At 49.4% G+C, this 18,275-nt stretch overlaps 1 protein-coding gene across 3 annotated transcripts in view; it reads right to left on the minus strand.

The window, feature by feature from the left end:
* Positions 1–18,275, minus strand: part of CCDC180 (coiled-coil domain containing 180) — a 597,826-nt gene that overhangs the window by 312,981 nt on the left and 266,570 nt on the right. For all 3 annotated transcript variants that reach the window (XM_029611950.1, XM_029611952.1, XM_029611951.1), the window contains 2 exons: positions 14,971–15,144; positions 14,543–14,658 (listed from right to left, as the gene is read on the minus strand). In XM_029611950.1, coding sequence (XP_029467810.1) covers positions 14,543–14,658; positions 14,971–15,144 — 290 coding nt within the window. The remainder of the gene's footprint in view (positions 1–14,542; positions 14,659–14,970; positions 15,145–18,275) is intronic.

The raw sequence follows: 18,275 nt of genomic DNA on the forward strand, positions 1-18,275 counted from the left end.
CAGAGAGGAAAATTAGTTCTTACCTGTTAATTTTCATTCCTGTAGTACTACGGATCAGTCCAGACTGTGGGTTGAGCCTCCTGTCCAGCAGATGGAGACAGACCAAAACTGAAAGGGTATCCTACATCAGGACAGAGCCTACCCTGTAGTCTTCAGTATAACCATTGTCAAACCAGATGACCAGTAAAAGATCAAGCAAGTAAAAAGAGAACTCAAGCAAATAACAAGAGAACTCACAAAAAACTAAACAATTGTAAACATTGGATGGACTGTGTATATGATCGCTTTTGCATGTCCATTGTCATCAAAACAGATGCTTAAGGTGCCTTTAAGCATACTCACAGCTGAAAAACATCCAGAGACCTGCAAAAGTGAGCTTCGAGTGGACGGAAGAAAAGACAGGGAAGGGTGTCTGGACTGATCCGTGGTACTACAGGAACAAAAATTAACAGGTAAGAACTAATTTTCCTTTCCCTATACGTACCCGGATCAGTCCAGACCGTGGGATGTACCAAAGCTTCCCTATAAAGGGTGGGACCGAGACAGCCCCGCTCGAAGCACCTACCGACCGAAGGAACCAAAGACTAGTGCCTGTACATCCAGTCGGTAATGTCGAGCAAAGGTAAGCAGGGATTTCCACATAGCGGCCCTGCAAATTTCCTGCGGAGTGACTGATTGACTCTCTGCCCAGGAAGTAGCTTGAGAACGCAGAGAATGAGCCTTCAGGCCCTCCGGAACCGCCCGACCATGGCAGATATAAACCAACGAAATCGCCTCCTTCAACCACTGAGCAGTCATAGTCTTCGAAGCCTGTTTGCCCCTATTTGGACCACTCCACAGAACAAAGAGATGATCTGAGACCCAGAAGTCATTGGTAACCTAAAGGTAACGCAGTAAAATGCGTTTTACATCATGGCGATGAAGGTCACTCCCAAAAGGACCCGCTACATCCTCAGGAGAGAATGCAGGAAGCTCCACCGACTGATTGACATGGAAAGAAGAAATAACCTTCGGCAAGAAAGAAGGTACGGTCTTGAGAGAGACCCCCGAATCAGAAAAACACAGAAAAGACTCCCAACAGGATAACGCTTGGATCTCTGACACCCATCTAGCTGAGCAGATAGAAACCAGGAAGACGGTCTTGAGCGTCAAATCCTTAAGGGTAGCGTGACGGAGAGATTCAAAAAGTGCCTCACAAAGAACCCGAAGGACTAAGTTAAGACTCCACGAAGGACAAGTGGACTGGACGGGCGGCTTCAAATGCTTAGCGCCCTTGAGGAAATGGACAACATCCGGATGAGACGCCACCCCGTAACCATCAATATTGCCCAAGAGAGAGCCGAGAGCAGACACCTGAACGCGCAATGAACTGAAGGAGAGACCCTTGGAGAGCCGTCCTGAAGGAAGGAAAGAATCATAGAAACCGGAGCCGAGTGAGCTGAGACACCCGAAGCCGCACAGGCAGTTTTGAAAACCTTCCAGACGTGGACATAAGCCAGGGAAGTAGACGGCTTATGGGCTCAAAGCAGAGTGGATATAACTTCCTCTTTATATCCCTTCTGCCTTAGTTGTCGCCATTCAAAAGCCAGGCCGCTAGACAGAAGCAATCCGCCTGGTCGAAAAATACGGGACCCTGTCAGAGCAGGCATGGGAGATGGCCGAGGTGAAGAGGACTGTCCATCGCCAGATTTACCAGATCCACGAACCACGGTCTGCGGGGCCACTCGGGCACTACGAGGATGACCGGACCTCTGTGAAGTTCTATTCTTCTGAGAACCTTTCCCACTAGAGACCACGGAGGGAACACTTACAGAAGGACGTCACGGGGCCAGGGAAGGACTAGTGCATCTACTCCCTCCGAGCAGTGTTCCTGCCAGCGGCTGAAGAACCTGGGAGCCTTGGCATTGCCCAGCATTGCCATCAGGTCCAGGTGAGGAGGACCCCACCTGTGGACAATCAGATCCATTGCTCCGTCAGATAACTCCCACTCGCCCGGATCGAGACACTGCCGACTCAAAAAATCGGCTTGGACATTCTCCTTGCCCGCTATATGAGAAGCAGGTAGGCGCTCCAGGTGGCGCTCCACCCAGGTGAAGAGCTTGCTGGCTTCCAGGGCCACCAAGCGACTCTTGGTGCCCCCCTGTCGATTGATATAAGCCACTTTAGTGAAGTTGTCCGAGAGCAGTCTCACCGCCTTGTGGCGAAGCAGCGGGAGGAAGACTTTGAGAGCCAGATGGACCGCCCGGGCCTCCAGGCGATTGATATGCCAATGGGATTGGATTGGGAACTAATATCCCTGTGTAGCTTGAGACTGGCAGACTGTTCCCCACCCAGAGAGGCTGGCATCCGTCATGACTACCATCCACTGCGGAGTCTGAAGGGAGAGACCTTTCAGAAGGTGTTTTAGCGACAGCCACCATTGTAAGTCGGCGATGGTAGAGTCGGGGAGCGGTAGAGGCATCCGAAACTGCTCCGACACCGGCTTCCATCGGGATAGCAAAGCATTCTGTAATGGTCACAATTGCGCAAAAGCCCAGAGGACCAGGTTGATAGTGGAAGCCATGGTCCCCAGAACCTGGAGATAATCCCACGCCGTAGGAAGGGGCATCAAGAGAAGATGTCGGACCTGGTCCATCAACTTGAACACTCGAGCATCCGGGAGTAAAACCTTGCCGACCCGGGTATCGAAGCGAGCCCCCAGAAATTCCAGGACCTGGGAAGGTTGCAGATTGCTCTTGGGAAAGTTGACTATCCAGCCCAAGGAGTTGAGAAGAGCAAGGACGCGGTCGATTGCCATCTTGCATAGAGGTTCCGACTTGGCCCGCACGAGCCAATCGTCCAGGTGAGGATGAACTAGGACTCTGTCTCGTCATAGAGCGGCCGCCACCACCACCATGACCTTGGTAAATGTGCGCGGTGCTGTGGCTAGACCGAACAGCAGAGCCCTGAACTGAAAGTGCTGGCCCAAGATGTGGAATTGGAGATACCTCTGATGCTCAAAAATGACACCCCAGCAGTCATCTTGGGAGATTTTAACCTTCACACGGACGTGACCCCACTCTCCACCAACTGCGAAATGCTACTATCCTCCTTCAAGGCTATGGGTTTCTCCCAAATTGTTAAAAGCCCCACACACAAAGCAGGGCACACTCTGGACCTTATATTCATAAATTCAGGCCTTTCGCAATCCTCCCCGCCGCAATGCTCCCCTATCCCATGGTCAGACCACCTAATGATCACAACTGATCTCTGTATCAAGGACAACCCTGCGTCACCAATAACTAAAACCACAATTCACTACAGGAACTCCTGCTCTAGGGAGGACCTCACCTCCCTTCTGTCTTCGGAACTCACTAATCTCGACCTTTCAGACGCAGAAGCAGCCATCTCGACATGGCACAACATCACAAACAAGGTGGCAGAAAAACTTTGCCCCCTAAAAACCAAAGAGCTGAACCCATCCTCCAAAAACAAAAAACCATGGTTCACACATGAACTAAAAACCATCAAACTAGAATTGAGAAAAAAAAAACACGCATGGCGGAAGAATCCATCCAACGTTACACTGAGTACAAAACCCTCATGCACAGTTATAGAAACAACATCCTTCGCACAAAGAGAGATTTTTATGCCCGCAAAATTCACAATTTTTCCTTCGATCCCAAAGCACTGTTCTTATATGTCTCAGAGCTCACAAAACCCACCTCACCAGCTATCCCAGATGATCAAGCACAATCCAGATGCACAGAGCTTGCACAATTTTTTGAAAACAAAACCCTCAATCTAAGGGTTCCCCTGGCAACTTGTAACATAGAACCTCCTTCCATCTACACTCCATCATTCAACCAGAAAGCAAACCTAGATTCATTCGAACCTACTTCCTCACTCGAAATTGAAATGATTCTCAAAAAGATGAAACCATCCACTCATCCGATAGATTCCATTCCATCGAAATTCCTACTCACCATCCCGAACATCATAGCGAAGCCCTTAGCTGAGATCATCAATCGCTCGCTAACCCAAGGACTTGTACCAGACACGCTGAAACTAGCCACCCTCAAACCTCTCCTCAAAAAACCAAACCTGAACCCTGCAGACCCGGCTAATTTTCGCCCCATTGCTAACCTACCATTTGTCGCCAAACTTATGGAGAGGATAGTCAACAAACAGTTGTCGGAATACCTAGAAGACCATAAGATCCTCACAACAGCCCAATTCACAAATCCCTTAGTACGGAATCCCTCTTAATCTCTCTAACTGATAACGTCCTTGCAGGTCTGGAGAAAAAGACCCCCTACCTCCTGGTTCTTCTTGACCTATCGGCAGCGTTTGACACCGTAAAACACTCTATCTTAATTGACCGGCTCTCAGACATAGGCATCTCAGGATCAGCCCTTGAATGGTTCAGATCTTTCCTTCATAATAGGACATTCAAGGTCAGAATCAGTAACAAGGATTCCCACCCAGTCAAGACCACTTTCGGAGTTCCTCAAGGATCCTCCCTCTCCCCTACCCTTTTTAACATCTATCTTCTCCCCTTATGTCATCTGCTCTCAAGTCTCAAGGTCACACACTTCATATACGCAGACGTTGTCCAGATCTTGCTGCCAATCACCGACTCCATCTCCAACACCATCAACTTCTGGAACAATTGTCTACAGTCCATAAACTCACTCCTCTCTAGCCTTAACCTAGTACTTAATACGTCGAAAACGGAACTTTTGCTGATCACTCCAGACGAAAACCTTCAGGCTACCAACAACCTAACCACACCTCTAATGATCAATCCCACACACGTAAGAGACCTTGGCATTACCTTAGACAATAGGCTGAACCTCAAAGAATTTGTCAAGAACACAACGAAAGAATGCTATCACAAACTACACATTCTGAAAAAGTTGAAACCTCTCCTACATTTTCAGGACTTTAGAACAGTCCTCCAATAATTCTATTTTCTAAAATCGACTACTGCAACGCTCTGCTTATTGGCCTTCCAGCCATCACCACCAAACCACTTCAAATGATGCAGAACTCCGCTGCCAGGATTCTGACCAACACTAACAGAGGTGAACACATAACACCTATACTAAAAAACTTACACTGGCTCCCTATCAAATCCCGAATCATATTCAAAGTACTAACTATAACCCACAAGACCATTCATTCCCAAACCTCGCTAGATCTAAGTTGCCCACTTCGTCCACACGCATCATCAAGACCAATCAGAACCAGCTACTTAGGCACCTTATTCGTACCTTCAGCCAAGTCTTCGCTCAAGAAACGTGCAATCTCGACTGCCAGCCCCTTTCACTGGAATGCCCTCCCCACTGACATTCGTCTTGAAACCTGTATTCGAATGTTCACAAAGAAACTCAAAACTTGGCTCTTCACAAAAATCTTCACTTAAAGTTCTCGCTTAGAGACTTGACCCAGGACTAGACTCAATCACGCATTTCATAATCACATACGTCAGATGTCTGATGCCGTAACTATTAATCTTTTTTCTTTGTCTCATACTCCTATCAGTTAAATGTTCATCATGCTGCACCCATATCTATTAAGGCTGATGTAAACCTTAGTTTTGAAGACTGTTATTTGTAAATATTTGAAATTATTGGTTTCTGTCTACAATGATCTGTAACTACTTTGTCTTGTTCTCTCTTTAACTTTCAAGTTCTAAGTTCCTATGAAGTTAGCATTGTTATTTTGTACCCACTTGTTTGATGTAATTTCCAGTTTTGGTTCTATGTAAACCGAAGCGGTATGTACTAGTACATGAACTTCGGTATATAAAAGCCTTTAAATAAAATAAATAAATGCTCATGTCAGATTGGTATGTGTAAGTAAGCCTCCGTCAAGTCCAGAGAGGCCAGATACTCTCCGGCGCGAACAGCCGCTATTACCGCCCTCAGGGTTTCCATCCGAAAGTGGGGCACCTTGAAGGCCCTGTTGACTCTCTTGAGGTCCAAAATGGGGCGGAAGGAACCGTCCTTTTTCAGCACCATGAAGTAAATGGAATACTGGCCTGCGCCTCGTTCGTCCACCGGGACTGGGACTATGGCGCCCAGCCCCTGGAGCCTGGCGAGAGTCTGGCATATGGCATTCCGCTTCTGGTGCCCGTAAGTAAGCCTCCGTCAAGTCCAGAGAGCCCAGATACTCTCCGGCGCGAACAGCCGCTATTACCGCCCTCAGGGTTTCCACCCGAAAGTGGGGCACCTTGAAGGCCCTGTTGATTCTCTTGAGGTCCAAAATGGGGCAGAAGGAACCGTCCTTTTTCAGCACCACGAAGTAAATGGAATACTGGCCTGCGCCTCGTTCGTCCACCGGGACTGGGACTATGGCCCCCAGCCCCTGGAGCCTGGCGAGAGTCTGGCATATGGCATTCCGCTTCTGGTGCCCTCAAGGAGAGACGATGTACAGATCCGGGAGGTCTCGAGCAAACTCTAAAGCGTAACCTTTCTCTATTATCTCTAGAACCCATTGATCCAACGTGATTTTGGCTCATTCCTCGAAAAACAGGGAGAGGCGACCACCTATAGAAACATAGAAATGACGGCAGAAGAAGACCAAACGGCCCATCCAGTCTGGAACGGAAGAATGGGCCTGCCGAATCTCATTGAGAGCCTGGCTTTGCGGTGAAATGTTGCGGGTTACCATCTCGGAAGGCACGATGACCGTGAAACAACCAAGACCAGGACTGAGATCTGGAAAGAGACCCTCTAGAGAAGAACCCTCGCCCTTGATTACTATATCTTCGCTGTCCCTTGAATCGGGAACGGGTAGGAAAAAAAGTCCTCGACTGTTTCGGCCAGTCCTCAGGCAGCTTATGGACCTTGTTCTCACCCAAGGATTTAATAAGCTGTTCCAGGTCCTCGCCAAACAGCAACTTAGCCTTGAAAGGAAGCGTGCCCAACTGCGACATGGAAGAAGAATCCGCCGACCAGTTGCGCAGCCAGAGAAGTCGTCTGGCCGACATCGCTGAGACCATTGCATTTGCCTGGACGCGTAGTAAGTCGTAAAGAGCATCTGCCCCATATGCTATAGTGCCTTCCAACCTTTCGACCTGCTCCGCTTTGCAGATGGGAGGACCTGGGTGCTGAGCAATTGTTGAGCCCACCTAAGGCTTGCCCGCTGCATGAGACTGCTGCAAATCATCGCCCGAACTCCCAAGGCCAAGACTTCGAAGATGCACTTGAGATAGAATTCTAGCTTGCAGTCCTGAACATCCTTTAAGGCCGTGGCTCCCACCACCGGAATAGTGGTGTGTTTGGTGACCGCCGACACAGAGGAATCCACCTTAGAGTTTTTCAGCATTTCCAGGCAATCTTCGGGTACAGGATAGAGCTTGTCCATAGCCCTTCCCACTTGGAGCCCCATCTAGGGAGCTTCCCATTCCTGGAGAAGCATCAGCTTGTGCATGGGATGGAACGGAAAAGTTTGTGGAAGAGCCCTGAGTCCCTCCAGGACTGGGTCCACGTGAGCTGGCATCGTGGCTGAGAGCGCATCCACTGGACTCTCAGTACCCAGCTCCCGGATAATAAAGGGGATGAGCAGCTCCAACTCTTCTCTCTGAAATAAGTGGAGAACTCGGGGGTCATCCCCTTCAATAGGGGGGGTGTCCCAGACAAATCCGTATCAGGGTCTGGGTCCGGAGCCACAGGGGGAGCTGGAGGATCCGGAGGTGGGGGGACCCCAGGGACCACCTGGACTCTGATGGACCCCTGCGCATCTGGCGCAATGGGGGCAGGTGGGGAGGACACTCGAGGAATTTTAGCAGGGGGAGCCTGGGAGGGGTTCCTCCTCCTCCTGCAAACTCGCCAAATAAGATTTGTGCATTAATAGCACAAATTCCGACGGGGAAGGAAGGGGGGTCAGTACCCGCATCCGGAGACCATGTGGGGCTTAAATCGGGGGGGACGGGACACATTAAAATCCTGCCCCTCCCCCTCCTTCAGCCCCGAAATGGGGGCTGACGAAATTCCCAAAATGTCCGCCGTTCCCATGGTTTGCCGACCCGGGAACGGCCTGGCCATGCGTTGGGAGGACTTACCCCGAGCTGCCGACTTGGTTGCTGCTGAGGAGGAACCTTCCTCCCCCAGAAGGCACCCCGAACAGAGGCCTTCGCGAGAGAGCCGCAAGGCAGTCTCTCCACAGGCCAGACACAGGTTGGATCACGGCATGAATCAAGGCAGGGAGAAAAAAACTGTAAGCTGCTCTGAGCTGTGCTGCCTTAAAGGAGTGGGTGCAGCAGAATGAACCCTGCTCGCTCTCTTATAAAAATCAGCTGCAAATAGAAAAGTGCCAAGTAAGAAAGGAAAATTAGTTTTTACCTGTTAATTTTCGTTCCTGTAGTACCACGGATCAGTCCAGACAGTGGGTTGAGCCTCCTTTCCAGCAGGTGGAGACAGACTAAAACTTGAAGGATGCCCTATATCAGGACAGAGCCTACTCTCTAACCCTTCAGTATAACACATCTCAAAGCAGAAAACAACAAAACCAATTAGGATCAAGCAAGCAACCAGAAAGCTCAATGGAGCAGAAGGAGAACAATGTAAGGTATATGGTATGACTAACCGCTCTTGCATATACTTGGCGCTTGTGCAACCAAGGCTTCCGGTGTATTTGCTCAGTATTTATGCTCAAAAGATATGTGGAAATCGAGGAATCTGTAAGAGAAACAAGCTTCGAGAGGACAGAATAAGACAACATACAGGAAAGGGCATCTGGACTGATCCATAGTACTAAAGGAACGAAAATTAACACGTAAGAACTAATTTTCCTTTCCTGTACGTACTCAGATCAGTCCAGACAGTGGGATGTACCAAAGCTTCCCTAAACCGGGTGGGACCAAGACAGACCCGCTCGAAGCACTCGTAGCCCAACAGAACCAAAGCGGAGCTAGCACATGCGGGCGATAGCGTCGATCAAAGAAAAGGAAGGACGTCCAAGGTGTGTCAGCACTGCAAATCCCCCACGGACAGATCCAGTGACTGTGAGCCCAGGGAGTAGCTCGAGAACGCAGTGATATCAGACCCTCGGGAACCGTCCGACCAGACAAAGAAAAACAGAGGAGAATGCGTCTGTTCACAGCATGCTATAGTGGATACAGAGGCCGGCATACACCAAGCGGACCCCCTCAAGGGACAAGGATGGACCGATACACGAAGGTCATTGGAAACCAGAAGGGACGAGAAGGAGCACGTATGGCCTCAAGGTAACGGAGACCGCCACCGGTCGCAGGGGAATACGGGGAGATCAGCCGACTGGTGGACAGGGAAAGTAGAAGAACCGTCACCAAGAAAAAAGAGTCCGTATGGGGGATACCCCGGAGTCGGGAGGACGCAGAAGGGTCCCGACAGGACAGCACTTGGAACCCTGAGCTCCGACGAGCCTAGGAGCTAGAGGCCAGAAAGAAAGCCTGCAGCATAAGAGCCTGTAAGGGAACGCGATGGAGGGGGTCAGGCAGAACCGCATAGAGTGCCTGAAAAACCAGATTAAAAATCTACGACAGGCAAGTGGGCGAGAGAGGAACATGGATGCCTAACGCCCCTAAAACACCGAATCGCAGATGGGTGACCACTCAGAGATGACCACCCAACCGACCGAGGAGAAGGTGAGAGGGTGGACCTGTACACGCCGAACCCGAAAAGGAAGAACCCTAGGAGACTGACTTGAAGACGAAAAGACCAATAAGTTGGAGCGGAGAACACCGAGACAACCAACGCCAGACAAACAGACTCACAACCAGAGACGCCGTACGCCAGGAAGTCGACCATGCCGGGTCCGCAGTAAGGCGGAGAAGACCTACTCCTAATAACCCTCACGCCGGAGACGTTGCCATATAGAAAAATAGGGCGCAAGACAAGCGCGATCGGACTAGTTGAAGAATACCGGCACCTGAGCCGCAGAGGACAGGCCGTCGCTAGGGTAGAGAACCGCGAAGCAGAGCCTGAGCGGCCACTCGAGTGGTAGCAGAACCACGGGACGGCACGACCACGCGGGTGCTACCAGAACTACGGGACTCCGTTCTGAGGCTTTCCCGCCCAGGGAGCACGAGGGGGGGGGGGGAGGAGAACATCCGCAGGCCAGGATAAAGCCAGAGTATCTACGTCCGCCAGCCACCACCAAAGCCGAGTGGGACGAGGAACGGTCTGGGGCAAAACGGAATAAGGACCGCTCCCAGGGTGTCTGGCGGAGAAGCGGGATTTGGAGAGCCTGGATGACTCTTGCGAGGCAAGGAACCAATAAGAAACTAGGATACTGGCCCGTGAGAAATACACTACCTGGAACCGGGGCTTCCGCGCTCAGACACAAGAGCTTGGCGGGGTATGCTCCACCGAGCGCCGCAAGAACGAACGCATGGGGAACACAGAAACAATCCCGGCAATTATGGAACAAAACGAGGATGTACCCATCTGTGAGGAAGTCGGAGACCCGCAGGTCCGGCAGGAACTGGCCCCAGTGCACGAAAAACAAGGAGAGCGATCACCTAAGAAGGAGACCGAGGAATGAGGTATGGAAAACTCCGGTGAGTGTGCAGGCGTGAGGACTGCGTGTGTAGGGCCATCCTTGCAAGAGGAATGGCGCCCACGAGAAGGCTGTGACAAAAAAGCCACGATCAAGAGGGAACAAGACCCCCTGAGGAGTCATCGTGCCCGCGTGGGGTATACCGTCGCTGGCCCCAAAACGTGGACGAGAAGGTATAAGGACCGAGATGTTCGGACAGTCTTCCGGAAGCTGATGGACTTTACGTTCCCCTAAGGAAGTACTAGTTATACAAGATCCTTGCCAAGGAACTGCTTACCTTCGGGCTGCAATGTATCCCATCGGGCTGTGGAGGGCAAGACGGCCGACCAGTGGCGCAGCTAAAGGGCCGAGTGACGGACATAGCCGAGACTACAGCTGTTGTCTGGGGGCGGAGAATGGTCGCAGGCGTAGCCTCTGGCCACGGGGGGTCCCAGGCGCAGGGCAAAGTTAACATGGACCCCACCGGAGAGCTGCCCGCAGCTGACGACTGCTGCAAATAGTGGTACACACCTCCAGCGCTAGGACAACAAAATACACCGCACATGAGCCTCGAGGAGGCGTACCAGGGCCACTTGAAAGCCAGGTAAACCTCCTGAAACGGGACCGCATAATAATCCACGGAGGGAGGACCGTTTCTGTGTTTTGTTTTGTTTTTGAAAATGAAGCATACCACCGGGAGAGGAACTTGGTCAGGGCACGGTCCGTCTGGGGAGCCTGCTAGCACCACAGAGCCAAACGTGCGGGCGTGGGAGGAGGGGAAAGCGCTTAAAAAAATCACGGGATCCCACCAGGACCAGGGTCATATCCATGGGCAACGAGGCGGTACCAGGAGAGGAAGGGTAACTGACGCAACCGGACTAGCGGCAGGATCCGGTAATACCGGAACCGCCGGAAAGTAAGGAAGGAGGGGCTGGGGAGGCACCCGGGGGCACCCGCGACCACCCGCGCCCCAAGAGACTCCGGGGGCTCCATAGCCGGCCACCCTAGCAATGGCATGTAGCGGGGAATTAAAATATATGAATAGTTACCCAGAGAAAAAAATTATCTCTTTTTTTTTTCCGTAAACACTATTTTGTCCTGGGGGAGGGTCGGGGGGGGGGGGGGACGACACCTTCCACCTTCCCCTGCCTGCACGCTAAGTGTTTACGCAGGGGGAGGGAGCAGCACCTCAAAACGAGCCCAAAAAAACCCAGGTGGGGGAGAGGGAGGCGAGAGGATGGCAAAAATCCCTTCCTGGGGGTCAGGGGGGCTCAAATCGGGGGGTGGCAGTCAAAAAATTGGCCCCCCAGCCCCAGGGAGCTCCGAAAACGGAGCCATAAAAAAATCCAAGATGGCGGCCGTTCCCGGGTTTTCCTGACCCGGGAAAGGCCTAGCCAAGCTCTGGGGACTCGATCTCCAAGCTAAATTTGCCGTCCCTGCCGAGGAGGGACCTTCCCCACCCGGCAGGGAGGCATAGAAAAAGCCCCTTCGAAAAAAACTCGAAGGGGGCTGCACAAAAGAGGCAGGCTGCCTGCAGGGGCATAGCAGAGCCGCGGCTGAAGAAAAATAAGTAGAAAAAAAGCTTTGATTGACAGCCTGCAGGACCGGAGAGAGCAGGAGGGAAACCTGCTGCCTCCTGCCTGTCTGGCTGCCGGTTCTAGGCCGGCTATGACCAGAAAAATTAAAAAATGCTGGTCAACTGCTGCAAATAAGGTAGAGATAGGTGAGTACCTGCAACTTATTGAAAGTTTAAAACGTTTTTTTTTTTGTTGTTTTTTTTTTTACTGAGTGCAGCAGCGGGTTCAAAAACCCTCTCGGCAGGCAGAGGGGGGAACGAGACCCCCGAGAGCCTCGGTCCGCACACCTGGAAGCGTACACGGACTCAGGCTATGCAGCGCAAAAGGGGCAAAGCCCCCCTGAGCCCGGCAAGAGCTGGGAGATGGAGCCGTCTCCCACACAGAAAAAAGAAAAACCAGTAAAAAAGTAAAACAGTCACTTTTTTTTTTTTTTTTTACAAGAGAGAACTAATAGAAGTACTTGCTTGAACCTAAAAGAAGACAGAAGAAAAGGCTGACTAGCCTACAGCAGAGAACCAAAGGGAAGATGCTACACCTGCTGGAGACAGACTGAAGGGTTAGAGAGTAGGCTCTGTCCTGATATAGGGCATCCTTTAAGTTTTAGTCTGTCTCCACCTGCTGGAAAGGAGGCTCAACCCACTGTCTGGACTGATCCGGGTACGTACAGGAATTTCCTTTTTCTCTGTTAGAATTTATTATACTTTTATTCTTTTTTTTTTTTTTTTAATGGAGAGGAATGAATGTCCCTGCTGGCACAGCCGGGGAATGGGGCATCCCAGGATATAGAACAGCTATATAGGGGGAATGACTGGACCACCAGTATTGCCCCAAATCAAGGTTCACCGGGAAAGGAGCCTAGGCTGCATCACACAAGGGGCAAGCCCCCCTAGGCTCCTCAAGAGCAAAGAGACAGCGCTGTCTCCTGAAGAAACAAAGTCCGACCAAACCTTTTTCCTTTTTTTATTTTTATATTAAGGAATAGTTGCTTGATCATGACAGAAATAGAAGAAAGCCAAGGAGCAGCAGGGTGAGCTGCCTGCATCTGCTGGAGACAGACAAATACTGAAGGGTTGCAGGGTAGGCTCTGTCCTGATATAGGATACCCTTTCAGTTTTGGTCTGTCTCCATCTGCTGGACAGGAGGCTCAACCCACGGTCTGGAATGATCCGGGTACGTACAGAGAATCAGGGTTTTGCACCTCCATCATCTGCTGGAGACAGAAAGATACTGACTAGACTCTAGGTGGCACCTCAGGGGTAAAGGACAGAGTCCGCAAAATCTTGTCTGTCTCCAACTGCTGGAGGGGAGGCAAAATCCAGCTGACCTGGACTGATCCGGGAACGTACAGGGAAATTTGCATCTATTGATTAGTTTTAGAGTAAGATTAATGTATGCAAATAAATCTAATGCATATTCACTGTGGATGTCCTGAAAATCAAATTGCTTGGTGGGGCCACTAGCACCAGGTTGAGAATGAGTGTAAGATTACATAATGAAGCAGGAGTACCTTTAATGAAATTACCATATCCAATAATACCAATTATGTTGTAATAAATACAAAATTTTACATTCAGAAATACTTTTATAGATGTTGGTTTTTTAAATCTTTTCTCCCTACCTCCCCTCACCCTATTCCCTTTACACAGTCTGAGGCAATAGACCAGAAATATTCAGGTAATGAAACGATTTGCCTAAATGGATACCTTATCATAATTTTATTTCTGCACTGTACATTACTAATATGTGTTGACCATTCTGGAAAAAATTAGAATAAACATGGACAGGTCAATATTCACAGCCATTTAAATGGATAACTCACATTATCCATCTAATTTCAAGTTAGCCATCTAACTCCAAGTTAGACATTTAAATGTTGATCTCAATAAGAGTCTCTTCATCTTAGAATTACTAGGCTATGATATCTTGGGGGGCTTTTGGGTGGAAAATATTGCCCTGAAATAATACCAGTGTAAGCACAGTATAACCTATATTCTGAGATGAGCAGGGGTAAGAGGATGTGCCCATGGATATTGATGATATAGAGTTCAGAATACAGCTATTATTGTAAACCTATTCCTTAAGTTAGGAACATTCTCTCTGTTCCTTTCTCTGGGAAGACTCTTTTTTCCAGATGAATATTAAGGATCTCACAAGATATTGATTATTCCTAAACTACACTGTCCAACCCAGTGTTTTGCCATAACTCTCGATTTGTATTGCTCTATTTTGTATCTGTTTGTTGGGAGGGAGTATTATTTTGATGTTATTGATGATGAGGATGTTGTATTGATTATTTAAATTGTTATGTTTTGTGCATATAATTAGGGTTGTTGTAACCTGAATCAAGTTTGGGCTTATCTCATAGACAGGTGTGAGTAAATTGAAACTAAACAAGCTTGCTTTGCCACCTTCTTTGCTAGGCCTACAGCAGCCTGTGAACTGGACCCTGTAGTACATACCCAGTTCGGATGTCTTCAAGGGCATCCAGGGCCTTTTGCGTAGTGTTATCTAGTTCCTGCTGAAAGCTCTCCTGCCTTAGCTTGTCCAAAATCATGTCAAGATTAGCTTCCTTCACCTAAAAAAATAAACAAGGATCTCCATTTATCCAGGGAATCACTTTTGTTCCTGAGTTCATTTCAGGATAATAAGAGCTTTGAAAGACAGAGAAAGAGAAAGACTGAGTGGAAGACAGAGGGAGAAAGGAAGAAAAGAGAAGCAAATAAAAGAAACAAAGGCAAGAAGGTGAGGAAGATGGAAAATGAAAAGTATTTCAAGCTAGGAAAACATGAGGAGATAAAGAGAAAAGGAAAGAGAAAATGAGATAGGAGAGGAGAGACAGAAGGAAGGAACAAGGACTTTTCAGCAAGATTCTGGCCTCCATTTGTACCTGGTTTTCTGCATCATGCTGCTCTCGACACTCTTTCAGCTTCCTCTGAAGTAATTTTTCTTGCTGGAGGAGGCCACTTTCCAAAACATCCCAGAGGTTAACAGCTGCCTCGGAATATTTGAACAGGTCTTTGCAACTGACATTGATATGCCTAGTCAGTTTTACGAGGGCTTTCTAGAGCAGCAAGAGAAAATAATAGGGATGTGAATAGTTTTTGAACGATTAAAATTATCGTCAGATAATTTTAAAATCGTCCAAAATCGTTAGAGTGCACGATACAATACAAATGCCCCCGATTTATCGTCAGGGGCATTTGTATTGTATCGTTAAATAGGGCGCGGGAAAACCGGCACACCAAAAAAACCCTAAAACCACCCCGAACCTTTAAAACAAATCCCCCAACCCTCCCGAACCCCCCCAAAATGTTTTAAATTACCTGGGGTCCAGTGGGGGGGGTCCTGACGCGATCTCCAGCTCTCTGGCCACGGCTGCGTTGAGAAATGGCGCCGGTGGCCCGTATGACATAGTGAGGGCAAAGGTAGCGCCGGCGCCATTTTGAAGATTGGCAATACGGCCCGCGTGCAGGAGGTCGCTCCGGGACCCCCGCTGGACTTTTGGCAAGTCTTGTGGGGGTCAGGAGGCCTCCCCAAGCTGGCCAAAAGTCCCTGGGGGTCCAGCGGGGGTCCGGGGGCGATCTCCTGCACGCGTGATGTCGGGAGCCAGGAACCAAAATGGCGCCGGCGCTACCTCTGCCCTGTCACATGATAAGGGCAAAGGGCCACCGGCGCCATTTCTCTTAACGAAGTCGTGGCCAGAGAGAGGGAGATCGCGCCGGGACCCCCCCACTGGACCCCAGGTAATTTAAAACATTTTGGGGGGTTCGGGAGGGTGGGGGATTTGTTTTAAAGGTTCAGGGTGAGTTTTAGGGTTTTTTTGGTGTGCCGGTTTTCCCGCCCTCCCCCGATTTATGATTTTTAACGATTTAAAAAAAAACAAAAAAAAAACACGACATAAGATTTCCCTCCCCCCCAGCCAAAATCGATCGTTAAGAGGATCGATCACACGATTCACACCCCTAGAAAATAATACCAGTTTCCATAAAAGAGAAACAAAATAGAGATCTTACTGCTACTAAATATGTGACATGGAGAACTATAGTTAGCAAGTATTGGTACTTAATATTTTATGTAGTAGATAGCTATATTAACTAGTAACTAATCTTCTGACATATGGAATAAACTACCTGTGGAGATTGGAAAGAAAAAAGTTATTTAAAGTTCAGAAAATAAGTTAAAACTAGGTTGTTTACCCAAATTTTGGGATAGGTGACTACCTGAATAGCACTGAGAGTCAGATTTGGGGGTTGAAATGAATGTGAGAGCCAGAAAGATAGATAGGAAGGTTATATGGTTTGTGGTATGTTATATTTCCCTTTATATACTGTATTATTAAATGCTATGAGTAGTTTTTCATTATTGTATCTCACTTTGATGAGATTCTCTAAGGCAAGTAATAAAGTACTGATAAACACATAAATAAATAAATAAATAGATGGGAAAATTAGAAAAGTTCTACTACATAGCAGTTTGGGCCATTCCAATTTTCACTTTGAGCTCAGTTAGGCTAACACAATTTCTCCCATCAGTATTTCTTAGCTATACAGATAAAAAGACTTGACACCTATTCAGAGATGGTTATGCAAATTCTTAGGAAAAATCAGGCTAGCTCAAAGTCTGTGCTGTGAGAATCATAATGCTTTCCCATTTACATATGTACTAGCCTTTAAGCCCATAACAACGGGCTACGTTAAAAAATATTTTTCGTCCATTTCCTCCCCCCTCCCCTCCCCCTCCCCCTCATTCTCCCCTCGCCCTCTATTCTCCCTCCTACCTCCCCCCTCTAGTCTCCCTCCCTCTCTCCTCCCCCTCCCCTCCCTCTCTCCTCCTCCTCCCCTCAGTCACTCCCTCCTCCCTCCCCCTCCTCCCCTCAGTCACTCCCTCCCCTCTCCCCCCTCCCCCCTCCCCTCCCTCAATCACCCCCTCCTCCCCTCAGTCACTCCCTCCCCTCCTCAGTCACTCCCTCCTCCCTCCCTCCTCTCTCCCCCCTCCCCTCAGTCACTCCCCCCTCCGTCACTCCCCCTCTCTCAGCTCATTCACAACCATTTCGGATGGCACAAACGGAAGATCTTCGGGGAGGTCCCCCCCTCCCTCCCTCGTCGCGCCGCCGCTACTGCGCCTCGCCACCCCCCAGCCCCACCCCGCTACCCCTACCACCCCCGTACCGACCACCCCCCTCTCCGCCTCCACCAGTCTCCTCGCCTCTTCTTCCGCCACCCGCTCCTCTCCTCCGCCGCCATGTTTTCAAAGAGCTGACGCTCTGCTCTGACCGACGTGTTCGCCTGCACATGTGCAGTAGAGCTGCTCTCTACTGCGCATTTGCGGCACGTTGGTCAAGCCTCATTTATCTATTAGATGCAACATTATCTGGTTAATCTGAATGTTTTATAATCCAGCTACAGTTTCATTTGATAAACATATGGACCTAGGCAGCCTAAAAACCTTTGGCATGCTGGGGACACATCAGCAGCGGCCTTGATTTTCAGGAAGGTGGCTCATTTTTAATCAATAAAGCAAGTTTGCTTACAGTAAATTGTGTTTTCCGTAGGCATCAGGATGAATTAGACATGATCTGTGGGTGACATTGTCAGGTGATACTGGACGGATCTGTCTCTTCAAGCTAGTAGAGCTTTGAGGTCTACTAAGCATGTGCAGGAGTTCCCACATGGGCATTGCCTCAGAGTCTCCTCAGTCTGTATCAAAACTAGAATAAGGATAATCTGCTGTCCAGGGAGAAGGGTGGGTATCTCATGTCAAATTCATCCTGCTATCTATAGAAAACACTGTTTATGGTAAGTAAACTTGCTTCTTCCATCAAGAAACAGGTTGAATTAGCCATGATCTGTGGAGACTCCCAAGTTGCACAGGCGGTGGACCCTTGGGCCAAGGTGGGGTTGATGCTACCCTGAGGAGGGATCCTATGGGTCCCCACTGTCGGCAGGCGGAGTGGGCTGACTGACGGAGGCCGGCTGGAGCTTTGCCAATACCAGCCCTTGTTCCCCGCAGATTGAGCCTTTGGGTACTGGGGCAGGTTGAAGTGAGGTGGGCCTCCATATGTAGTCGTCGATGAGAAGATGGAGAGGTCAGCCCAGAGGCAGCAACAGCGGAACTGCAGAGTCTGTACTGGACGAGGTGGAGTCCCGGAGACCCGGGCGCCAATATGAACCAAAGTCTGACAGGGGGTGCCTG

Source organism: Rhinatrema bivittatum, chromosome 8 (assembly GCF_901001135.1).
Source record: "Rhinatrema bivittatum chromosome 8, aRhiBiv1.1, whole genome shotgun sequence".
NCBI lineage: Eukaryota > Metazoa > Chordata > Amphibia > Gymnophiona > Rhinatrematidae > Rhinatrema > Rhinatrema bivittatum.